The following is a 24673-nucleotide window of genomic DNA, read 5'->3' as shown; positions in this document are numbered from 1 at the left end:
TTCCTTCCCGTTTCCGTACGCCGAGGCACGGGGCGACGCGGGGGGCCAGCAGCGATGAGCTCGCGCCCATTCAAAACATCCCGCACATGAAAGCTGCCCCGGGGGCAACCCGTGCATGGGGGGCCAGCCGGACACGCGGCGAGGAAGTCAAGTGGAGAATGACCTTGCCCAGGGCCACACGCGCATGCACGCACGCACGCAAAAGAGCATTCCTTCGTCTAGCAGAGGGCTCCAGTCCTGTCACCTACTTTCTGACACTCAATGCGCAGTGTGGCTTTACCACTGTTACGTCGAACAAATCGCACGCCCGGCATGAGAGACTGTTCTGCCAACGTCGAATTCAATATTTAAGGCAAGTACTACACTTGGAAGATTCTCAGCAATGGTTGTCATTAAAGTCACGTAGGTAAAAATAAATAATAAAAATTATAAAACTAAAATAATGTATTATTTTTATTATTTCTTTTTACCTACGTGACTTTTCCAAAAAACCTAAGAGTATGAATCCTTGCAGTCACGAAAGCTTAAAATCTGGAATGTTTGTCATTGTTATGATTTTTAGATTGGACCAACGGAGGTTTGGATATTTCCTGCACCTCTGATTAGCACAGTTAGCTATGTACGGTGCGAAAGAAGTGCAACGTGCACACATACGTCTGCAAAAAAACCCAGCAACGTCCAAGCACAGGCTGTCAAGAGGCCAGGCCTCTAGCCCTGGCTCGTTCTGCAGCAGAGATAAACTCGAGGATGCATTCGGTTTCCCGGCGAGAGTAAAAGGCTCCCGCCGGCAACGCAGGTCCCAGCTCGCGTTCCCAAACTAAGTAAGCGGCAGTAATCTCTCGGCGCACGTACCGTTGGCAGAGACGGCACCGGCGGGGGCCTCGTTCCACTGCTCAGCACTCGACACGGAGAAGGAGCGCTGGTGCAGGCCCTCGGGGCGCATGTTGTACGACACCAGGTTGATGCCACTGATGGAGCGCTCGGCGTGGACGCCGCCCCCCGCTGCTGCGGGGAGGGGGCAGGAGGGCAGCGGATAGGAAAACCATTTTAGGGCAACTACAACAGCAAATACACAATAACAACGACAGCGATAAACAGCGGCTGATTTATCGTCAATCTGTCCAACCGTTTGCGTGTGGAATTTCCACGCTCTTTTCTTTGGCAGGGAGATGCTGTAATTTGAAGCGTTCATGCAGGAGAACCTCAAATGAGTCTTTGCAGCATCGCCTTACTTGGGATGTTTGTTCAGTTCTTAAGCAAGAGTTGCTTTGACACTCGCGAGGGAACCAGAAGAGAGAAATAGAACCCGTGCAAATGAAGGGGACAACGCAGATGAGTCGGCAGCCTACTTGCTGTACTGCCATCGACTAGACACTGTGCAGGCTGGGTGTCTGGAACACGTGATAATCCAGTGCTTTCCACCCAGGGGGCCATTCACGTGTTGTTTTTGACAAATGTGCCACAAGGCGTTTAATACCATGCGATCAACATAGCTCTATCTGCACCACCTGTGATGACTTTGAGCCCACGACCATGCCTATGATTACAAACTCAGCTCAAGCACATTGCCTAAACATAAAACAAAACCCTGCACGTAAAAATACTTGAACGCTCTAAAAAATATTATGTTTGTTTTGCTATTGGGTATGGCGAGCGTTGTTTATTCTTCTGTAATTAAATGGGCTCCACGTAAACAAGCTGTTCTGGGCTAAATTGCGTGCAGGGCTCGTGCGAATCTCGTTTGTGAAGGGGCTGCAATTCTGGAGAAATACGACTCTCGCGTGTTAAATAATTCACGACTCTACATTTACATATTTAGAAGAAGATAACTCGTAACACGCGTAAACCACCTCATCGAATTTGCGTCGTGTCTTTTTTGCCCCTTTCTTTCATATCGTCACTTTTAAGTAGGGAGGCCCGGCACCACGTTAACAGCTTAAATTTTTGCAGATTTAATTTATGCAAATTAAGCCAAATCTCAAGCGCCCGACCACCCGTGAAATTTGGCCATGTGCCTCCGAAAGCCCCTTGCCAAACGCCCACAACATCCGTGCTCCCAACATGCGGCTCTAATTACGAGAGGGTGCGCGAGCGGACTCGGAACCGCACTGCTTGCGCACGAAGCAGCTTGTGCAACCACGTCCCTCTCCCCGAAAATACAAATGCGCACCACCACCATGTAATGGACCGGACCGTCTCACGCACAAGCAATGCGCATGTCGTGTCACCGAAAAAAATCCAGCCCAGTACAACAACCAGGCACGTTTATTTTCCGCACCTCTGATTAGGACGGTTGGCTAGGTACGATGCAAAAGAAGTTCAACATACATACATTTTACTCGCATTATTACGTGACTACGTAGGTTTTGACAGCTATGCCGTAGAGCTCTCTGATGTATTTTGGGGTCGTACTATGTATTGTTTGACGTGTGAACTGAACTGGAAGCAAAAGCTCGGGTCTGTTACGTGGTCCTAGCATGTGGAGCGAAACGTTGGATATCGTGTTGGACAACAATGCGATACAAAACGAAAACGAAGCAAAGAGGACGGAGATAAATGAACCCCATCCCCCCCAAAAAAAATATTTCACGAAGAAACAGCGCAATGTTTCAAAAGTTACAGTCAAACACGTAATTTTTAGGCTTGGAATTGCAGCCATTCCACTTTTACGTTCTTAAAGACCAAATAATTGCTTTTTTACAGATTGGAAAGTGCCTGATGCAAATCAGCCGCTGTAAAGTTTTGCATCGCAGCAGAGTGGCAAACACGGTTTTTACTGCTCGGGGTAATGACTCATCTTGTACATTCCCAATGCACGCACTGGGACGGCACAACTCCCACACTAGCCTAATGGCCCGCGCCCAACGCATTCAATTAGCAGTGCTGCTCCAATAAATGAATTACTGTAGTTTGTAATTAGTATGTTATTATCTCCAAATTACCTCCCAGAGAATAATAACGAAGCTGAGCTACCTTCAACCCACAGACATCATTCAGTCTTATGATCCACCAATCAAGCGGCGGTTCCACCGCCACGCATACGTCCCCCTCATTAGGAAGCGTGGGCTGCGCTTCGACTCTGCGCGCTCGGCCACGAGTTGCCACCACGCGGTCCCCGACGCAGGCTTCCCAGCGCCGTCGCACGATCCCAGGGCAACGCTCGGCATGTGGAGGAACTGTTACACGTGGCCTCGTGCGCACACGCATATGCGGCTCGTCTCAAAGAAACGGAAAACGATACAATTCTCCTTGCTACACTGATTATTAAATTATTTTGTAACAAGCGTTCCTATTGCAATGAGAGCCAGAAGTGACTTAACAAAGTGGTGGGTGTTGCGCCAAGGGCATAGCTATTGAGTGTGCAGGCGGTTCAGCTGCACTGAGGTCCCATACGTCAGACAGCCCCAGACGCCGAAAACCAGCGCCTGGGCCCCTCCCCGACCCCGGAGGGAAATTGGACAGTGGATGTTACCATTTCATTCCTTGCACCACAGCCCATGCCAACCACGCTCCGCCACTGTGCTGCCTACTTGCTTTTTCTCCTGCAGCTGCTCGACCAATCAGCAGGTATGACGATGTAACGCAGGTTGGTGCCGCCCAAGCCAAGCGCTTGGACGACGGTTTTTTACTTTGCAAGGGATGAGCGTAAAGTTTCAAGTGCATTTTATTTTGTTAAGCCAGGTGAGATCTCAATCGACGAGGATAGTCCGATTTGCGAGAGTGTCCCGAAAACCATCGGGGCGAGGATCTCCCCCCAGCGATGCGGCACGAGCGCTCGCAACACAGGGGGAGCGGGGGAACAGCATCGGCGAGCGAGAGCCACGGGAGGACACAGTACGGGGGAGGGAGACAGGGGCGAGGGGGGGAGCAGGGGCCTCACGTGCGCCGGGCGCCGTGGCCGCGAGCTGCGTGCTGCTCAGCTCCTTGGCGAGGCCGTTGGCCTTGGGGCTGGCACTGGGTCCGAGACCAGCAGAGGCACGTGGTGGCCGCTTGCCCGGCACCTTCACGGTGGTGCGCAGCAGATCGATCTCCTTACCGTGGACGTTCTGCATGTAGTCCTGCAAAACGCGCGTTCGGAATGCCATCACACCGGCGTTAAAGTCATCACTGCCCAGAACAACGGTGGATATTTTACGGACTGTACACAATGTAGAATTTGTTTTTATTTATGGAGTCTTGTGCTTGATGTGGAACATGCCTTTCCAGAAGGCCTGGTTCGGGGTCATGGATCACGACGCCTGGAGGGTTCTAAATTGGCTCCATTGACGGCTTCGCGAGTACTACTACTTCTGATAGGATAAAGACATGAACTAATAATTCACAAGGAATTGTAAAATATATACGACCCCTTTGGAAATCGAGACTTTTCTTGACAAAGGACGATCATTTTTTAAAGCAAACATTTATTTAGGTGTAATTATTATTAAAAAGAACAACAATTATCGGGGAGCACATTTTTAAGTGGAGAGACACGTCGATTTTGTTGAAAACATAGCGTACCTCGCCAATGAGCTCCGCCTAACAAACGGCTCTTCATCACGATTACATAAATGAATAATTCACAAAACCCATATTTCTCAGTAATCACCATGAACCGCACCATTAGCACCATCAATCCCCCACTGTTAACACGGGCTACAATTACCTGTCATGCCAGGTATTCCAAGACACAGATCCTAGCTACCCTGGGGACATTTAATAGTGGGGCTTCGAATCTCCCCTCCACGACTTTGTAGGATTTCACGGTTGCTCAGTCGAGCTCTGTGGTGTCGTGTTTTCGGGTTGCACCCCATGTTATTTGGCATGTTTGACGTTCTCCTCCATGTGCTGGACGCAGCAGCAGCTCCATGCTCTCCCTTAATGATTATAAGGAGTTGCCGACTGCTGCTGGTGTTTGATGTAACCCGGCTGATGTTATTGATCAATTATTAGCTCATAGCTGTGCATATGTATGCTGTGAAACCCGGATGGCGAAATGTTAACTACTTCCCATGTTTCCATGTTCTCTCCGTGGTGGTCACGTGGATTTTTCTGCGGATCCTCCGGTTTTTCCCTCCACATTTTGAAACACGCGTTTAGAGTATTTGGCTGCTATAAATGTCCACATGATAAGCCACTTCGTTGAGCTATCATCTGTGCCCAGGTCGCTTCTGAAAAAGAGCTATATAGCTCAGTGGGCCTAACCTGATGAATAAAAAATAAATGTCACCCTGTTAAAGTCCACTATAGGATAGGTTCCTCGACTCATCACTGCTCCACCACTGACCTAGGCATTTTAAAGACTGGGACCCGACCAGCTGATAGTAGGAAAAGCCCAGTGGGAGCTGGGCCCGTGGAACCCCAGCCTGTGGCGTGTGGGTGGGGGCCCAATGCAGTGCCCTGGCTTCGGGCCCAAGGTTCACTTAATCTGTGCCCATCATTGATATTAATGAGCCAAGACCGGCATGTTGTTTTCATTGTGTTAACCTGAAAGTGATCAGGGATAATGCAGGCTGTCCAATTACATTTTCTGTTGAAAGATTGTTTTGATGTGAACCTAAAATTATAATAGTTATAACAGTGTCTCTCTGGTCCAAATACTCACAAGAAATGTATGCAAGCAATTGCCAGGGCATGGAAACATTAATGCACACGTGGCACACACACCCACACGCGCACACAGGCACGGGCACGCATACTTTCAATCATGGTAAAGGTATAATTTCCCTGCTACTGTCTGTATCTTGGCATTACGACCACGCATAACGCACACGAAGAATTAATCAGTAAGGGAAGGAGGCGGCCATCTCCCCCCACCCACCTCACTTAGAGTCGAGGGAGATGCTCACTTTGTACGGGCTGCACGAAGTCGCCCACATCTTTACAATCAGTTTAATTACCTGTGACGCATTACCAGTGTCAGATGGAGGGGAGATGGAGTACAAAATGGAACACATCTCATTATGTTTCATTCCTTTGATATAATTAATTTTACATTCCTTTTGTTCAATTGGTGGGTAATGTACTTCACTTAGCAGTGCTCTTAACTAATTGAGGTACATAAAAAAAATAACACGGCGTCAATTTCATCCCCGCCGATGAGCGGCAAATTATTACGGGTGAAGAACGGACCACACAGATTGAAAATGTATTCCCATCATCGATTGCCAAAGCGTCCCCTTGCTCAAGCGAGCATTAGCCGTTGCTCATTAGCCGTTGCTCATCGCCCACCGATGGTGGAAATTTCACTTTCCTATCGCGGTCACCAGATTAACACCACCTCCTCCTCACACTACGAAAGTAAAACATTGCAGCCGGTGGTCAGTGCACTGTACGATGAAGCCGGCGACGCGAGTTCGATTCCCATCCACGGCGAACATCAGTGGCGAGTAATATCTGATATGGCCCTGCCCCCCCCCCCCCCCCACCAACTTCACCAACTGGCAATGGCTAGTGTGGTGAAGTATAACTAAACAACCCCCACGACTGACACAGGGTAGAGAGGCTTTCAACCAGACGTGGATTGGCAAATGGATCGAAATAAATTATGAGCAATGCGGACAAATTGGCCTTCTTCAAACAATGGCCCTGTTTCATTCTGCCTGAGAGAATGGCGACTGCTCAAGAAGTCATGACTCCTCGTAAAAAAAGGTGTCAGTTTTGTTGCCAGATAAAAGGGTAAAAAAATACAATTATCATCTTATTTGTATTTCTTAATCACAGGTATCCCCTCGATTTTCCAACTTTCAGTTAACGAAATTTAGGATGAGCACAAATTACAAATGATACACGCTTTTCTATTGAAGAAATCGAATTTCTACGTTAGCCAAAGTTCGCATGGCACGCGCCGTGAAGTCAAACAAGAACCGTTCGGGGCAGTGTCACGGGTATCCCTACAACGCAAGCATATCGCACTGATGTAGTGGTGGAAGGCAGTCCCTCAGCCAGAGGTGGGATGTGAAAACTTCCCGGGGGGGGGGGGGGGGCATTTATGAAATTCGAAGCTTTAAAAAAGGACCATAGATGAATGGAACAAAAATACATTGAAAGTATTTTCCGTGGTAAATATATATACTGTACGTTTAGTTTGTTGTCCTTCCCCCCCCACCTCCCATTAACACGGTTGGTTATGTATGGTGTGAAAGAAGTTCACCATACATACATCAATAAAATACATATATTTGGGTTCTCAAGGGGGTGGTGAGTAATTGCCCTACATCCCTTATCCTTACCCTCTCGTGGTCAGCGGGTTTTAACAGCATAGCTTCAAAGGTTCGGCTTAATGTGTCGTTCTCTCCGCACACCTGTCCTGGATTAATCACTTTCTCCAGGGGCCGAGGAGGCAGCAAGGGTCGCTTTGGGATTTGATACGAGCGCATGGGAATGGGGGTTCTGATGCAAAATCTGGTCTGGATTTTATTGGCAGCAGAAATGTTTTGAGACGACGATGTATGTAAAAGAAAAAAAATGGAATATGCACGTCGATATGACGTATATAAAACATCTATTAAAAAAATATTTTCATTGACGACTCAAACAAGTTTTGACTACTCAAAAAATAAAAAAATTAACAAGGTGTATGGTTGTTTGAAGCTGGGTTCAAAGGCTTCAAATGTAAAGGGACAAGGGAGCACTTATGCTTCGTGTTAATGTATTCTCAGAGGGTTTGAGCACACGTGCAGGTGTTGTGGGAGATATTAATCAAAGCGATAATCCTCCATTTACCAAGGAGAGCACTAACGAGCCAACAGGGTTACCTTGCAGGACAGCTCTGCAACTGGGAAAGTTTTGCCAATTCCTTCGCGAGCATTTTGCACGTTCAATTAAATCGGAGTAACCGCACGGACGGGTCAGCAACCAAGTCTCGTTGCACTTCCATCACCGGCTACGCCCACTGGGCAACCCTGCAGGTTGGGAGTCTCCCCGCAGCGCACGCAAATTAATTCCGCGAGATCCACGCCGCCACCGTCTTAATGCGGCCTCCACTGCGTCGGTAGGAGCGCAAGGGACACGCGCGAAACCCGTGCATATACATCTTGAGCCGTTTTGTAAACCGCCTCCGAGATGAATGGCGCAGTGATCAGCAAGGCGTGCCCAAGTGTCTCCCTCCGTGACCCAGGCGCGACCTCGCAGGGCGGCTGGCATAGGGGTGGGGTGCCTTGACGGGGTCTAATCCCCCGTCAAGCCCCCCACGGCAACGCCCTCGCAGGACACGGAGCTTCCCGCCTCATTCAACCACTTCCTTATTTACCCAATGACGTGCGCATCTGTACACATCAAGCAAAGCCCCTGGATCAAAGGCGGCGTTTAGCGGTGCAGGATCGAGCGAGTCCCCCCGCTAATAGGATCAGCGGACGGCTTGCAGTGTCCCTCGCGACCTGGGACTGTCGGCTACATCCGGGGTCCCTCCCCCTCCCCCCGCCGCCTCTTCCCCCAGCCCCCCTCTGCACGCCCCCCCCCCCACCCATACTGCCCTTCTACACTTTGTTAGCCATCCCATGCAAATCGTAAATCAGTGCCTTTACAACCATTGTGTTCCACTGATTGGATTATTTGCAACCTCAAATGAATAATGAAAATCTGGGCGATGCTTATGATATACGTGTGCCATTGATTTGAATGCATTGCCTCAGTTATTTTGCATGATTAGTAGTTGAAGAGTCTTAGTAATGAATGTGTATTTGTATATATTCCAAGGTTTCTTAAAGGGCAACGTCAACAATAAGCACAAAGCGAATGCGATTTAAAAATTATTACTCCGCAAAAGATTTGAAGTGAAATTTTTTTTCTTCTGCAAAATACCACAATTTCTCTGGATTTCAGGGCCAACACGCAAGTTGAAAGGCGACATTAATTTGAAAATGCATCACTTGTATAGAAATCATCAGTATTCTAATTCAATGACGCTTTGTTTACACCATTAGCCGTTGGCGTCGTGCTGATTTTCAATACACGGAGGCTCTTCACACTGCGGCTGCCACGTTCGACGCCTGCTCTCGGAGTTTCACGGCCGAGTGCGACGACGCGTTTGTGGCATCAAACGAATGCTCCGAGCAGGAAATCGCTGGGGTCACAAAGCGGCTTCGCATCGCCCTTGCTGCCTTGCCTATGCTTGGGAATCGGTGTACTTATTCACTTTTAACTTAAATACTTAAAATATTTTACGTATTTATTTTTTGCGATTTTCTCACCCTTCCTGCACTTTGCACTCCTATCGTTTTTTATTTATTGTTGTTATTGTAACTTTCTGACCTGCTCCCACTGGACATGTGCAAAAAGAGGTCCATAGCTCTTTGTATTTCTCCTGGATAAATAAATATTGTGATTCTGATGATGGTCACAATCCCCGACAGCACACGCAAGAATAATCGCCACGTGCGCTCCATGCTCTGAATGCGCCGCTCCCCTGCGGAACGACGATCCACGCTGGGGGCAGGAAGCTGGGAGGAGGAGCAGGGTGGGTTTGGTGTGGGCCGAAAGGAGGTTATCACTGCCGGATTAAGGCTCCAAATCTCCCTGATCCTCGAGCCCAACAAGGGCTTTAGGAGGCAGCGTTGTGCCCATGCCCATTATGTGGGGGAGCTCATGGCGGGGATAATCCCTCGCTTCTCCTGGTGTTTGCGCTGCCACCCGATTGGCCACGCGTGCGCAGGTTAAGCGCCGGTCAGCTCGGGCGGGCAGCTGGGCAGGGCCACAAACGTGATGGGGAGGATGTGAAGGATTGCCTCTCCTGTTGCCAGCAATAACATCTTATCAGGTGGTCTATTTACAATGGGTTTTGTAAACTGTTTATGTGGTCTTTCAATTGCTTTCCTTCTCACCTTCTCATTTTATTTGCAAAATGAATTAGACACACAGATCAACTATAAGCAATATATTTTGAATTCATCATCATCAAATGTGTATTTATCATCAGATGATAGCCCATTGAGATACATTACAAGGAAGACCCGAACTGCAATGGGAGGTCAGTGTCTCAAGATGCTACATAATAGTGGGAGTAACATCAGCTTAGCTCGGCTCTGTGGAAGGGTGGCTGTTTCAACAAGTGTCATTTCCAGAAGCTCACTGCGGAGTGCTCCCTACAAAAGTATTTGCCTGGTATGAAGGAGGTTGTGAATTCGACATGAACTCTGATGCCTGTATATTTGGAGTTTGCATGTTCTCCCTGTGGTCGCGTGGATTTTTCTCTGGATCCTACGGTTTTTCCCTCCGCATTTTGAATCAACGTGCGCTTAGAGTAATTTGGCTGCTATGCATTCCCACGTGATAAGAGGCCATTTCGTTGAGCTATCGTTTGTCGTCAGATTACTTCCGAAAAACAGGAGCTATATATCTCAGTGGCCCTTACCTGGTGAAATAAAATTTATTCTAGATTTGAAGCTTTCGTGACTGCAAGGATTCATATTCTTAGGTTTTTTCGGTAAAGTCACGTAGGTAAAAAATGTAAATTAATAAAAAAAAATTTCACGACGTTTCGGAAGCAACACAAGCTTCCTTCTTCAGGTGGAACCGTCACAGCCACGACAGCTGTATCAAGTAAATGAGAGATCACAAGAAATACCACCCCGTATATATAATGGTTGAGGGGGGAAGGGCCAGGAACGGCACACTTTTTTATTAATATGGTAAGGTCAGGCTTAAGACTAAGAATAGACTGCATAACAAAGGACTGAGCCTTTATTATGGAGAGGTGCGGTTTGTAACTAGCACCTAGCATACATAACAAAAGTGTGAAAAAAGAAAGCAAGTAAGAACTAAAACTGGTAAAACAACAAACTGGCTGTCTATCAATAACCTGTAATAGTTGTCTGTCAAATAAGATGGTCCAAATAAGTCATGTTTTGGTGGCCTTGTCAAATGGAGTTCCCCGCTGGAAAAAGGAACAAGCACTACGACTGTGGGAACGTCTGAGAGGATCCGCCGTTGCCACGAACGTGGCCACAGCGCTTGCGTTCTCCGGCAGTCGTTCAGGATTATTTACCACCAAGCTGCCGCGCAGTGAGTGACGGTCATTGCGCTGCTACAGATCCCAATGAATCGATCAATGACCTTCGTGCAGGAGCAGGCGAGAGGTCACCGCGACGATACGTCTTATGCCAGGAGCATTCTGAATTGTACAACTCACCACGTAAAACCCAACACAGTTGGCCTATTTTCCAATGAGGAAAATAGACCAGTTTGAGAGATAATACGATTGCTATCACATTTAACGCGACCATTTAGTTCGCCCCGGACCTAGTCCAATTTCCTTCCGTGCGATGAGGCCCAAAGCAAAAACACATAACGCCCACGGCCAGAGAGAGCGAGAACGGGGGGTGGGGGGGGGGGGCACTCACGTGCAGGCTCGGGTGGTACGTGAGGATGCCGTTGTCACACAGGGTCACGTACTTCTTCTTCCACTCCTTGTTCAGCGACTTCCCGCTGCGCTTCAGCAGCATGCCCTGATGGATGGCAAAGCGCGCGGTCACGACGGGGGGGGGGGGGGTGTGAGAGCGTCCATACTGAGAGCTGCTGCAGTTGCGCACGCGGCGCTCGTCCGTCGTCCGGCTAGCGCAGCGCTAACGGCTGCCCATGGGGCAGGTGCTTCGCAAGAGCCGGCGAGGAAATGCAGTGCCGCCATTTTCATCAATTGTCACCGTCATCGTCAGCCAGGGACTGTGTGTTGTTGTCTTGGTGTGAGGTAAGTGATTTGCTGACCTCTCCCTATACTTGACACCCCTATCGGTTTTTTTTGTACTGTTTGTTGTTGTAACTTTCTAACCCGTCCCTATTGGACATTTGTGAAAAAATCAGTGTCATAGCTCATCGGATTTCTCCAGCATAAATGCAGATCCCAATTGTGAACCCACCGCAATCATGTCCCGTCATTCATCCCCCGCACGCAAGCGAATAGAACCGCTCCATGTCCGCCGTGCGCACACTCTCTCGGGTGCCATACCAGTCTCGACCGCTGGCCATCATCCCCCTTCTAGCGATGTGTCCTGCACCCAAGCAAACTTTACTTTTTAGCAGTCAACGTGAGGTCTTGAATTTGCATTTGTTCAACAATCCACGTGTTTCTCTTTTTTTCCACTCACCGTAATCCACAGCATGCGTCTCTCCGAGCCTCTTTGCACACCGTTGACATTTTGTTCTACGGTAATTGTCAGCCGGTGTTTCTCTTTAGTAAATTACCACAAGTAGCGTACACTAATGAAAATCTTTAAAAACATTGGTTTAATGCAATTTATTCTTAAATACAACCTTCATTACCAAAAAAAAGCACCTTCTATATTCATGCAAATTACTCGGCGATGCTACATTTGCAGTGGTGCACAAGCACAAAGAACAAAAAAAACCTCATTGCCCAAAACATCGCCTCTCTCATATATATATATAAAAAGCAGTGTTATTGATTAATGGAGTTCTTTCCCGATATTTATGCACAGGTTTTATGGAAGTCTAATACAGCAGTTAAAGGCGAATATATAGAATATATTTCACAAAGAAATTGGACAAAGTTATATAAATGAATAAAAATACACAAAACAGTCGGGCGCGTACTGCACAAATTCCACGCGAGAGCAAGAAGTGTGCAAGCGTGCGGCATCGCGGAATCCATTATCTCTCGGCACAAAGGAGAGCGGCGCGCAACAAAGTCCACTGGACCTTGAGACAGCTCCAACAAGTCCATGTTATGCTCGTCAGATCTGTGATCCCCATCTGCTCATTAGCATTTCTCGTTAGGCCCTAGCGTGGCTAATGCGTCTCCGTTTAACCCCCCTCCCATGACACCCAACCCAGAGAATAATGCGTCCATTGTGCCGCCCCCCATCGGTCATTTCCAGCCAGGCGGTTGCGAACAGGGCCTGGAGGGCTCCGATTCTCACTGCGGCCCGCGCACACGCCGGAGCAGCAAACATGAAAAAGATGGGAGGTGGCGGGGGGAGCACATCATAGAAGGGAGGTGGCACGGGAGAGGGTGCGGATGGGAGGGTTTGGAGTACAGGCAATAGCGTGAGCACCGATCCTACCGAGTCTCCCATCAATCTTCCGTCTCTGGTAGAATGTTATGCCTGCAGTGTGCCACCTTATTCACTATCTTCACTCTGCAGCAAATTAATACCACGAATGCCCAGTGCAATCGCCGGCTGGTCTTGGACCTAACGATCACGAGTTCCACTTCGATGTTTTTCTACAACGCGGCTCTGCACATACGGGGTTAGCGGTCGTTAATGTAAAATGTCGCTCTTGCTTCTTACAAAACTAGACTATCAGTGTTTTTTTAAAGGTTAAAGATGTTTCTTAATCCATGATCACAGACTATGCAGGGCTTTTGAATGATTATTGGTAAAGTGAGAAAGCAGTCAACTTGCATGAAATCATGCTGCATGGTATTTTATGATGAGCATATCCTTTCCGCATTCATACCAGGTCTGAAAAGATCTAATTTATTTTCAATATTTTAAGTGCTATATCAAGCATAGCATTCCGTTCATCTTATCACAACCTTCAGGGCACAGAAACCTCAACGCTCCAACTTTATATCAGCGTTGCGCTCAAGAGGTTTCTCACTGTGCCTGCCAGGCCACGTATAATAAAATCCATCTGTTCCCACTGGTCAGCAGTTACAAGTGTGTGTACCAGGATCCCTCACATTGGGCCCACGTGTCTGCCAAGACCCATGGGCTGAGAAAATGATGTGGCCAGGGAGGGGGTGGGGGGCAGCTGGGCATTTGATCATTCCACGCATGCATTTACTTCGCCTGTTTCACTGGCCCTGTAATTGAGCCTTCAAATGTGTTTAGAAGCCGATGAGAGACAAAGGAGAATCCATTTAAGGGATCCCATCAGAGGGTTTGGGTGGGAAAGGGCAATTACGGAAAGGCACGGGGCACAATAAGGAAGGAGGCATAACTCAGGATCACACACTTAAGCTCTTTAGCCTCCGACGGAGCTGGACTGAAATGTCCTCATCTTGACAGAACCAACCACGCTATGAATGCCAAGCGAGTGTGGTAACGCCGCAAGTTCGGTCACACGTGAGCTGCTCTAGTAACAAGAGAAAAACACAAAGGGCTCCGTTAATTTTGGACTTGAAGATCACTTGCCAAGTACCGTTATTTAACAGAATAATATATTGAAGTTCTGTAAGAAGTGCTCAGGGCACTTGATCGTGATAAAAGTTACATATACGGCCTTTTGTCTATAGCGTGGTAGCCTTGAAATGGCGCACAATCAACACCTCTAAAACAGCCACTCCGAAATTAGACATGTTTTTTCAATTAGGTATACAGAGCCCCTTAACTAACGAGACAAGAAACTAATTCATAAATAATAATAAAAAACAGGACAAACAAAAATGACCACAATTAAATAGTTCACTAAACAATTAAAATAAAATATATAGTTAAAATATAGTAATTAAAACATAAATAATGTGTTTGCTAAACAGCAGAATATGTTTACCAAGGGCAAGTGTTGATGGTGGAATGGGTCATCAATTAATTAGTTGAATGAATTGACTAACAAGAGGAGAAATTGTATTCGATAATTTGAAGCAGCATACCAACACGTGTAAAAGAGAAATGTTAAATTAGCGCATGTTGCATGCAATGACATACTGAAAAAAATACCATGGAGAGTGATGTGGAAAACAAAAAAAAGGAAGTTCATGCTTGGAATTACACTGGGAGACGAAGAGCGACACATGAATCAGAGAACAAATACAAATTAGAGACATCTCACCGACTTCCAAAAAATGAGTTCGAGTGTGGGCATGACGCATCAATAGGAAGGACAATGGCTAAGACTGGTAATGGAATAGCAGCCAAAGGGCAAAAGATGCCCACGATGATGGCCACTGCAGAGACAGAGTGACTACATCAGCCCAGGTGCAGGGGCGAAACGGACTGTGGCATCGCAAGACCACGTGGGCCGGCGACTGTGTTGGGAGGCCTCCATCCAGCATCGACGGAGCTGATCATGCTGGACAAAATAGTACGAAGATGGCACGGACCGGACTCCTCTTGTCCGTGTACGCTCGGGGCGAGGCGTATCACGGCGATCAGGCTAGAAAATCGGCGTCGCTCACAACGGAGCGGCACGATCGAGCGAGACAAAAAACGTGACGACTACGCACAATGGCCAGGTCGACCGGCAGCATGGAGGAGGCGCTGGAGAGGCGTGCGCACACACGGCCTGTGAAGCGCCGCCGCTCGGATTTGCATGCTAAAGGCCGCCGTGATGAATGGGGTCGCCGGGACCCAGGGCAGCAGTGGCTGCCTTTTCGCCGGTCAATGGCAGCGCTCGCAGGGTGAGGATAAAGGGGAGTTGGGCCCTCTTGCTGTGAGGAAACCGCCTGCCCAGCTTTCTCATGGCTTCAAAGCAGCGGCCGCTCCTCCTCTGTCATGTGCCGCATGCCATCACGGGGGCTAATCCACCAAACAAACAAACAGTTCCAAAGGTCCCCTGCTCTTCACCCTCTCTCCACTCATCGCCCCTTGACAGGAGGGAAGGGTGGTGGCTGCCACGGCCAGTGCTGGGGTCAGGCTGGGGTCAACCCAGGATTAAGATAATGCACAGAGATTGATTGATTAGTGGGTGCCTGTGTCTCCTTAATTGCACTTCATTAAGGAAAATTAAATCAAATGTTTACTCAATTACTTGTTTAATTTTAAAACAAATCTCCTTTATATTCTTGGTTCTTTTGGTAAAGTCACGTAGAAGGAAAATAATAAAATAATAAAAATATAAAATTATAAAAATTTTCACGACGTTTCGACTGCAACACAAGCAATCATCATCCGGTGTGAAATCCACAGCAAGAAAATTTGAAACGTCGTGAGAATTTTTATTGTTTCATATCAATATTATTTTATTATTTCCCTTCTACGTGACTTTACCGAGAGAACCAAGAATATGAATCCCTGCAGTCACGAAAGCTTTAAATCGAAATTCAAATCTCCTTTGTTACCGTTTGCATTAAGTGGTTGGTGTTTTCAGTTAAATTTTTTGAAAATAATTTCTAATGCTTCAGACCAAATACAAAATAGTGCTGCATTCCGAAGAATATGAAGCAGTCGCATAGCAAACAGAGGCTTCATCTTAACAGTGCGTTTCACCAAACTGTAGCTTGACCCAGTGGGGTCCATTAGGTGAACCCGGCGTTGATTTAACGTGCATCGGAAAAATAAAAACAAATTCTACTTTCAAACTACGGTCGCATTACCGACTGCAGCGAGGCAAGACGGCGCTCAAGCAGGCGTGGCTAATGGATATACCCGCCTGCAATTAGGCAAGATTAATCCAGAAACATAATGGCCTACGGGAGGTGATTAATACGGCCCCGGCCTTAATGGCCTCGCGGATTGGGAGGTAGAGCAAGGATTGCGTTGCTCCATTACTGACACCGGCGCCTTCGATTTCCCCGCCGCCCCCCCCAACCCCCACGCGTGACGCTCGGCGGCGGAACGCGAGCGGTGCGCAGCCACGGTGAGCGACGCAATTAAAGGCGTGATTGAAGAGGCGAGCGCGGCACGGTGCTCGGCGAAGGCGGGAGAGTTAATCGCGGTGCCGGAGCGATTCGCGGGCGCGTAATGGCGTTCGCCGAGCCCAGATGGAGGCCGTTAGGAGCGGTGCAGCGAGTGGCGAGGGCCATGTTATAGCCACGTGTAATCGCTGGAGGAGGGGAGAGGGCCCCTTCCTGCCAGATGGCGGCAGAGGGTTCCAAGGGCCGATATAACGCGCTGATTAAAACTCGGGGTGCCTCTGATGGCTCCAACAGGTGGAGTGCGAGCCATCTGGGAGCCACACATCAGCCATGGACGGCACGCGATGATCGCCGCCCTCACCCAACACCAAAGCGACCGGATGAGTCGCAACAGGCTTCTCCTGATTAAAGGCCATGTTTGTTAGCATAACCGCGCCGAGGCATCTAATGGAGGTTGCTCGGAGGGTCTCTTAAGTTTTTAACGGTCCGTCCATTAAGCCGAGCATCTCCTTTAATTACTGCCAATGTGAACTCCGCAACGACTGCCATCAGGCCCGCGTTAACTGTCGGGCAACGCTCTTCTCGTCAGCTGTCGGAGAGGGCACTTGGAAAAACAAATTAAGTGCGTGAAATGCCTTGTAAATAAAATATAAACCCGAGGATAAAATATTTAATGTATAATTATACAGCAATCGAGCTAAAAGTGCAGCAATAATTGAAAACGAATTTCCAAAGAATAGCAGGAATTGGTTTTGATAATCAAAGCAAAGTTACATTACTCTAATAATACAAAATAGCTTAAAAATTATACCAATCATTTTTGCAGGAGAAACCAAATGACCATATTGCTATCGCACCACTTGTAAATGTTCCCATCTGGGGTTAAGCTGGGGTTTCATTTTGATGCCTGAACTCATCAAGGCCCTGAACAATAACTGGGCATCCAGCTGTTCCCCTGTTCAGATGCTGGTGCCAGGGTGAGGTAAGTAAAACAACTGCAGTGGGCACTGCACAGGTGTTGAATCTTGCTCTGCGGTAGGTTGCGCGCTAATGCCGCTTGAAATTAGTTCATCGCTGCGATACTAACGTGGAATCTCATCACTTACCAGTTGCATAAAGTACCTTGAGCAAGAGTAAAGTTAGTGTTTGCAAAAAAATGTTTGTGTAAAAATGGACAAATTGGAAGAAATCAGACAATGATTCACTTCCATAATGGCCGGCAAGTACATGTATCTAAAATATTTTTTTATTACAATCCGTGAATTATGCTCTATTATTTAGTTTTACCTGCTTAATATTCGACGTGGGAATGTTACCAGCAGGGGCCAGGCAGTGTGAAGGGGTGAGTGCAAGGCACTATCCTGAGGTAGAATCAACCATTTAGTACTATTTTGGTGAACTATTTTGGTGAAGTTGGGCTATAACACCGGCACAACATAACCTACTCTGGCGAATGTTGTCTCGGGGGTCTTCAGGAGCGTAAACTGCGCAGCAACAACCCCCTCTTGTCTCTATGCACAGAACAATGCGGGGAGCACAACGACTATGAGACTACCAGGATACGGGCCCAGGCCCTCGGCTCATCGGCAGACAAAATGAACCAATAAGACACCTTCCAAATGCCCCTGGGTGACTAAGCAATAGATAGTAATTGAGAAAAGACCAGAAACGGGAGCTCAATCTCTGGAATGTATCACCAATGTGCAGAGAGGCCACCAGTCCCACCGTTAGTCACATTCCTCACAGGGGACGACACCGCCCCCTCGTGGAAAGAGCTGAGTGACAAGCGAGATTCAGAGCGACCACATCCTGGGTGCCTCGTTAATTCGTGGGCAGCTTGAGATTACACAGGATACACGGGTGACTTCTGCAAAAGCCAACTTCCACAAACAAAAGAGACCAGTACAACGCTTCTGGAAGCAAGTGAGAGTTTCCTGCAAGGCTCTTGAAATGTATTCTAGGAACTTAATAAATTCAAGTGTCTTTTCTGCGTAAGTCATGGATACTGAGTGGAGAGCAGTTAAAATTGCTAATCCTTTGGACCTTCACGATTTCAAAGGAAAAATAAGTTGACTAAAACCAATTGAGACTCAGGTGCAGGGCTTGTGTCATGAAATGATAGACGGTGAGGATGATTATGATGATGAAGATGGTGATGATGGCCACAGCAAATTTCAGAAACTCAGAAAGGGGGCATCCTGTATCACGCACTATCGGTTTGGTTTTTTTTTTCCTTGAGGAAAATTACACCTTCAAGGTTTGCCCATTAGCCAGATGCCGTGGATACGGTTTATTAAATATTTGCAGAAATACGACTCCTGGGATGCGAGCATCAATTCACGAGGAAGAGCCAGCGTACCGTGCGCAAATGCACACCTGCAAGTTTGCGAGTGTTTAGTATATCATCTTCTTGGTTCTTTCGGTAAAGTCACGTAGAAGAGAAATAATAAAATAATAAAATAATAAAACATTATAAAATACAATTCTCACAACGTTTCGGCCACAACGCAAGCAGCCGTCCTCAGGTGAAGAACAGGTCTGTCGGAAAGACAGCGTCACCACCATTTCCGACAGACCTGTTCTTCACCTGCTTGCGTTGTGGCCGAAACGTCATGAGAATAATTTTATTATGTTTTATTTTTATTATTTTATTATTTCCCTTCTACGTGACTTTACCGAAAGAACCCTGCAGTCACGAACGCTTTAAATCGAAATGTTTCGTATATGCTTGATCTTGATCGTTCTCTCAACTACACACACATGCTCCGCTCATCAGCACTCTTACTCACGGGCACACGCACGCTCTCATTTCCGCACTACAACATGTTCTCTCTATTTTAATGCCTGCACTGCAGCACTTCCCATTATTTAAATTTCACATAGTAACTGCAGCAGTCTCAGCTGCTGCCTCCGTAGGACATTAGTGTTAATGCCTGAGTGGGTGTAAGTGCTCGGCATTATACGTATGTATGTTGAACTTCTTTCGCACCGTACGTAGCCAACCGTGTTCATCGGAGGTGCAGAGGAAGGACAACAAGCTAAACACAAAAAGCAATTCTAAAAAAATTAAGTTTTCAAATAATATTTAGTTTTCATCCATGGCGCTATCATCATGGATGATGTGGCCTCCTGCACTCAGTGTAACCAATCAGCGTTAAGTTCATTCAGTAATATTCATAATGTGGATTGGCAACTAATCGTGTTTCACTCTCGCATCAATCACAATTGAAAACATTACACTCAATTGCTTTATGCAGCATACTCAACGTCAGTACACATTGCCATAGCCAGATGAATAACTGTTGGAAACCTCTAAACGAGAACCTGATGCACTTGACCGGCAATTCTGACAATTGGCCTGGTGCGTCACGACGGCACGCGCGAGTCACCTGTTTAATTGGGATGGCTCTGCCGCTGCCAATGTTGTCCGACTTTGCCTCCACACTCTTCTTCTCCTTCTCCGTGTCGCTGCCCTTGCGTGACTGTAAGGCACAACAGGAGCCGGTGAGCATCGCTACGGCGCGACGGGTGCTGCCGAGCGACGGCGAAGGCGACGCTGCCGGTGGCACTTCGTGCCGTGCTCCAGTGGAACTTGGGGATGGCTCTACTTGGAGTGAGGTAGGTGCACACCCTGGGCGGCTACGTATGTACGCATGTTGAACTTTTTTTCGCACCGTACGTAGCCAACCGTGCTAATCGGAGGTGCATGGGAAAAGGACGACAAACTAAACACAAAAATCAGTTCTAAAGAAGTGACTTTTCAATCTAGATTTAAAATTGCATAGCTCCAGTGGCTTCCTAATATATCGGAAGGAGGAGCGTTCCAGACGGCCGCAGAAACGCATCTCAAAGCGTGCGATGCAGTGACCGTCTTTGTTCAATGGTTATCCATAAGCCGCTGCGAGGATGAGTGGCGTTCGCGTGATGGTTTATGCTCCTTGACGAGATCAGCAAGTTATTGTGGTTCATTTGTGACAAGCACTTTGTGTGTAATGAGTGCGGGCGGCCTTATACGTTCACTGCACACTGTATCTAGCGATTGCTGTGTGTACACACTGAAACAGCTGGTAACTTTCGTGAATGTGCTTTTGCTTTTTTTAATAAATCTTTTTTAAAGATGGCAACATGGCTGGTTGGCACTGAAGTGTAAAATCACGTAAATTATCGGCCCAGATTCCCATGTTGACCGATTGTTCAATGTGATCATTGCCAACAGGGGGCCCAATCAGCAAAAGGTGACGATGGGATTCAGGGCCTTCACCCCTATCAGGTGTCGACTCAGCCCAGTCCCAACATTCACATGGGGTCCATAAATGAGTAGGTTTGGGGCCGTATGTTACTCGGTATTGTGTCTGAAGTATTGCTCCATGAGCTTGGGAGCTCCTTCAGGAGCTGGCATCATGCCAAACAACAGCTATATGGCACAACCACAAGATATCAGTAATCAAATGAGCACAACCATCGTGAGAGGTCAATAGCCATCATCGTACGGAGGATGGTCGCAACCAACAACAAGCGAGCAGGTAAGACACTGCGATTCCGACTTGGAAGATACGGTGCATAGACGATGTGCGTCGCTGTGGTGGCATGAACGGCGGTACCGTGAAGAGGTTGGAGCGGCGCTTGGACTGCTTGCGCACGGGCGTGGGGGTGCCGGAGGACACGGGCAGTGGGTCGAGTCGCAGCTCCTTCTGGCTCGTGCTCGGGGTGGACGGCACGGAACTCGAGTAGTCGCTGAATGCCCCTCCCCCACCCACCACGCTACCGCCACCGCCACCGCCACCATTGCTGGCCGGAATCTGCACGCAAAGGGAACAGTAAAGAAGACGCCAATATTAATGGTCCGTAATTTCTCAGACTGATTCTGGCCCATCTGTGTATTTTTAAATCCTTTATATTAAGTAAACTTGCTTGCTTGCTTGCGCGCTTACGACCGTACAAATCTTTCGGTCGTTTTTTAACCCACTTCCCGTGATCCAATCGAGCTGACATTTTGCACACAGACTCGTTGTGCATGACAATTAATTTTCGCGAAAATTTTTTTTCCAAATTTTTACACTTTTTAGGCATTTTTTTAAAAATTTAATTACCAATTGCTCAATGGTGGCAGGCAATCATCTGACCCATAGGTGGCAGCCATCTCAAGCCAGAGGACGAGAGGACTCTAGCCGCCACGCATATAAAGGATTTATAGTGAAAAACTTTGTTTTTACGGGTTAATTTTTTTTGTATATATGTGCGAGTTTTCTCCGAGGCCAAAACAAATATTAAATTACAAATTGACCAAAGATCCCAAGCAGGAACCCATACAATAAGTCCATATAGTCAGCGAAGCATTCCTAGGCAAATGGACGTTTTTGTTCATGTTAAATCCTCTGACCAATTCACTCAGAATGCACCTGATCTTCTCAGATCTCGGAATCTAAGCATAACTGAGCCTGGTTAGCGTGTGACTGGGTGACCACCATGCAGGCCAGGTTGTTATCGGCTGCTGTGGGGCTACGTGGTGGCCAGTAGAGGGCCGTGTAAGATAACCCGTTGTCATACTGTACACGTCTGTGCTATCACATCTATTTTCCCCAATTTTACCAACCCACATGGACCAGCGTGTTGCAGCGTGGGCATATGACCCCTGGGACCCGCACGGCATGGGGAGGGGCCCTCGTCCAGCAGTGGATCGACAAAAGGGCTGTTACATTGTTATGAAGAGACAGCACGACCTGGTTGATGTGCACGGAGGGGATGGTGCCCGTGCTCATGTTGGTGTGGCTCGGAGAGTTGGGCAGGGACTTGCACTGCCCAATGGAGAGCTGCTGTTTCTTTCTCATCGCCACGATCTTCTGTGCAACTGGCATGATAAACAAATAGAACCTGTCAGCCAAATCCATGATGGGAAAAAAAAAGACACTCGACAATTCTGCGGAACTGGAAACTGCAATGGTTGGGAAACGTGACGTGGAATGGAGCCCTATCCAACATTGTCTGGAAGGGCGCGAGAGGTCAAAATAAACAGGAGAGAACGACCCGAGGTCAATTATAATGATCGTATTTACTTTATAAAGCTCCCTTCACATCGAAATATCTCAAATAATAATCACACTGAGAGGGGAGACAAAATCCAATTAGACTACGAGAAAAGCTAGTGTCCTGATATGTTTTTTTTAAATATATATTTTATTTTATTTACTGAAAGAACCAATAATAAGTCGGCATTATAGACTGTCAGTATGCTCACTCAGGTTAAGAACCAGGCTGCAGTCTACATTATAGATTGCCAGTACGCTCACTCCATTTAATAACCATTGCTACAGTCTACATTACAGACTGCCAATATGCTCACCAGCTTAAAATCAGGCTACAGTCTACATTATAGACTGCCAGTACACTCACTCCGATTAAGAACCAGGCTACAGTCTACATGAGTGGTTTTTCTTTTTATCATTTTTATTCATTTTTTTCCCCCGATCTACGTGACTTTACCGAAAAAACCAAAGAATATGGGTAGGGAATGTAGGATTCCACAGTCTGGGTGCATAGCAACAGCAGAACGCACAATCACCCGGCGTCTTTGTACGACAAATGTGATTCACACAGACGAGTAATCCTGCACAATGTACGACAACGACTGTCAAGGACACAAGCAAACGTCAAGACAATCAACAACATTGGCATCCATGGTGCTCCGATGACTGCCGTGCTTAATGAATAAATTAATAAATTAACTGAGAGCCTATTGGTTGGAAAGTGTCATGCCTCTAAGCCATCCTGCACGAAGAGTCATATTTTAAATATTGTATCGATAAGAGAGACCACGTTGGTAACGTTTATGGCACGGCGTTATCACCAAAACCAATATTTGTTTTACTATTTTCTGGGTTCATCTTCTTGGTTCTTTTGGTAAAGTCACGTAGAAGGGAAGTAATATGTTTTATGTATTATTTATTTTTATTTTTATTATTTTATTACTTCGCTTCTACGTGACTTTACCGAAAGAACCAAGAATATGAATTCCTGCAGTCACGAAAGCTTTAAATCGATATTTTCTGGGTTATCCAAATTTATTTTGAAAAATACATGGGGTATCTCAATTGCCGCTCATGTAAATCTAAATAAACCATTTGGCTGCTAAAACTTGCTCGTATTAAATTTCGATTTAAAGCTTTCGTGACTGCAGGGATTCATCTTCTTGGTTCTTTCGGACGCTGTCTTTCCGACAGACCGCGTCTGATTTCAGACGCTGTCTTTCCGACAGACCTGTTCTTCACCTGAGGACGGCTGCTTGCGTTGTGGCCGAAACGTCGTGAGAATAATTGTATTGTGTTTTATTATTATTTTATTATTTCCCTTCTACGTGACTCTACCGAAAGAACCAAGAAGGTTGCTCGTATTATTTAAATGCTTACGTGGCGATAGAAATTGTATCCTTTGCAGACGTAAAGAATGAGCCTGCGCTGCCACCTTCTGGTCGAGCGTGTGTACGCTGATAATGAACGCTGCGCAGCGCAGCGTTCATTATCTCTGAGCAAAGTGTTGGTGATACAAATGCCGTACTCATTGTTTTTTTCGGCAACACAAGCGATCATCATCATGATGATCGCTTGTGTTGCGTTCGAAACGTCGTGATTTATTTTAACTTTATTTCTTTACATTTTATTTCTACACACGTGACTTTACCGGAAAAAAAAACAATGAGTACAGTCATTTCTGCAGTCAAGAAAGCTTCAATCCTATGATACAAATATACCCTCTGATGAACAGTGCGTAAATACTTGCGCTCGCATGTCCTCGCAACAATGCCAATGAAGCGAGTTAAGTACCAGGCTGTGTAGACATCTCTCCAAAGAGATAACGATAAAGTTATACATAACGATCGCGAAATTCAGCTTGGATATGAAAACCAAAGGGAGGTTCTACAGGTCTTCTGTGGGGGGGGGGGTCATTGCCCCGATACTGCAGAACGACCCTCTCGGCACACGTCTATGTATGGCAACGTTGCTCTCTGTTCTTAAAGAATTCCATGGAACAAACTCTTACATTATTTTCAGACTCTCCCAGCAATACAGCTGGGTTGGCGCCACATCTGGACAGTTTAATTAGCATTTTTGAAGGTTACGATATCAAATCCCAGTCTGGTGACAAGTCTGCCCATCATCATTCAGAGGTTGATAATAAAAAAAACGGGTACCACTTTGTAGGAACGTCAGCAGTGCTTTTCCATGA

At 46.9% G+C, this 24673-nt stretch overlaps 1 protein-coding gene across 5 annotated transcripts in view; it reads right to left on the bottom strand.

Moving 5' to 3' along the window:
* LOC133345050 (arf-GAP with GTPase, ANK repeat and PH domain-containing protein 1-like) overlaps positions 1–24673 on the bottom strand; it is a 141020-nt gene that overhangs the window by 19298 nt on the left and 97049 nt on the right. For 4 of the 5 annotated variants that reach the window (XM_061555452.1, XM_061555453.1, XM_061555449.1 and 1 more), the window contains 6 exons: positions 22174–22301; positions 21055–21252; positions 19843–19935; positions 11319–11423; positions 3881–4058; positions 853–1005 (listed from right to left, as the gene is read on the bottom strand). In XM_061555452.1, the coding sequence (XP_061411436.1) occupies positions 853–1005; positions 3881–4058; positions 11319–11423; positions 19843–19935; positions 21055–21252; positions 22174–22301 (855 nt within the window). The remainder of the gene's footprint in view (positions 1–852; positions 1006–3880; positions 4059–11318; positions 11424–19842; positions 19936–21054; positions 21253–22173; positions 22302–24673) is intronic. The other variant, XM_061555450.1, reaches the window with a different exon arrangement.

Source organism: Lethenteron reissneri, chromosome 21 (assembly GCF_015708825.2).
Source record: "Lethenteron reissneri isolate LAM-NWPU_2019-01 chromosome 21, ASM1570882v1, whole genome shotgun sequence".
Taxonomy (NCBI): Eukaryota; Metazoa; Chordata; class Hyperoartia; order Petromyzontiformes; family Petromyzontidae; genus Lethenteron; species Lethenteron reissneri.
Note: the sequence above shows the minus strand (reverse complement) of the source record. Positions and strands in the feature narration are given on the sequence as shown.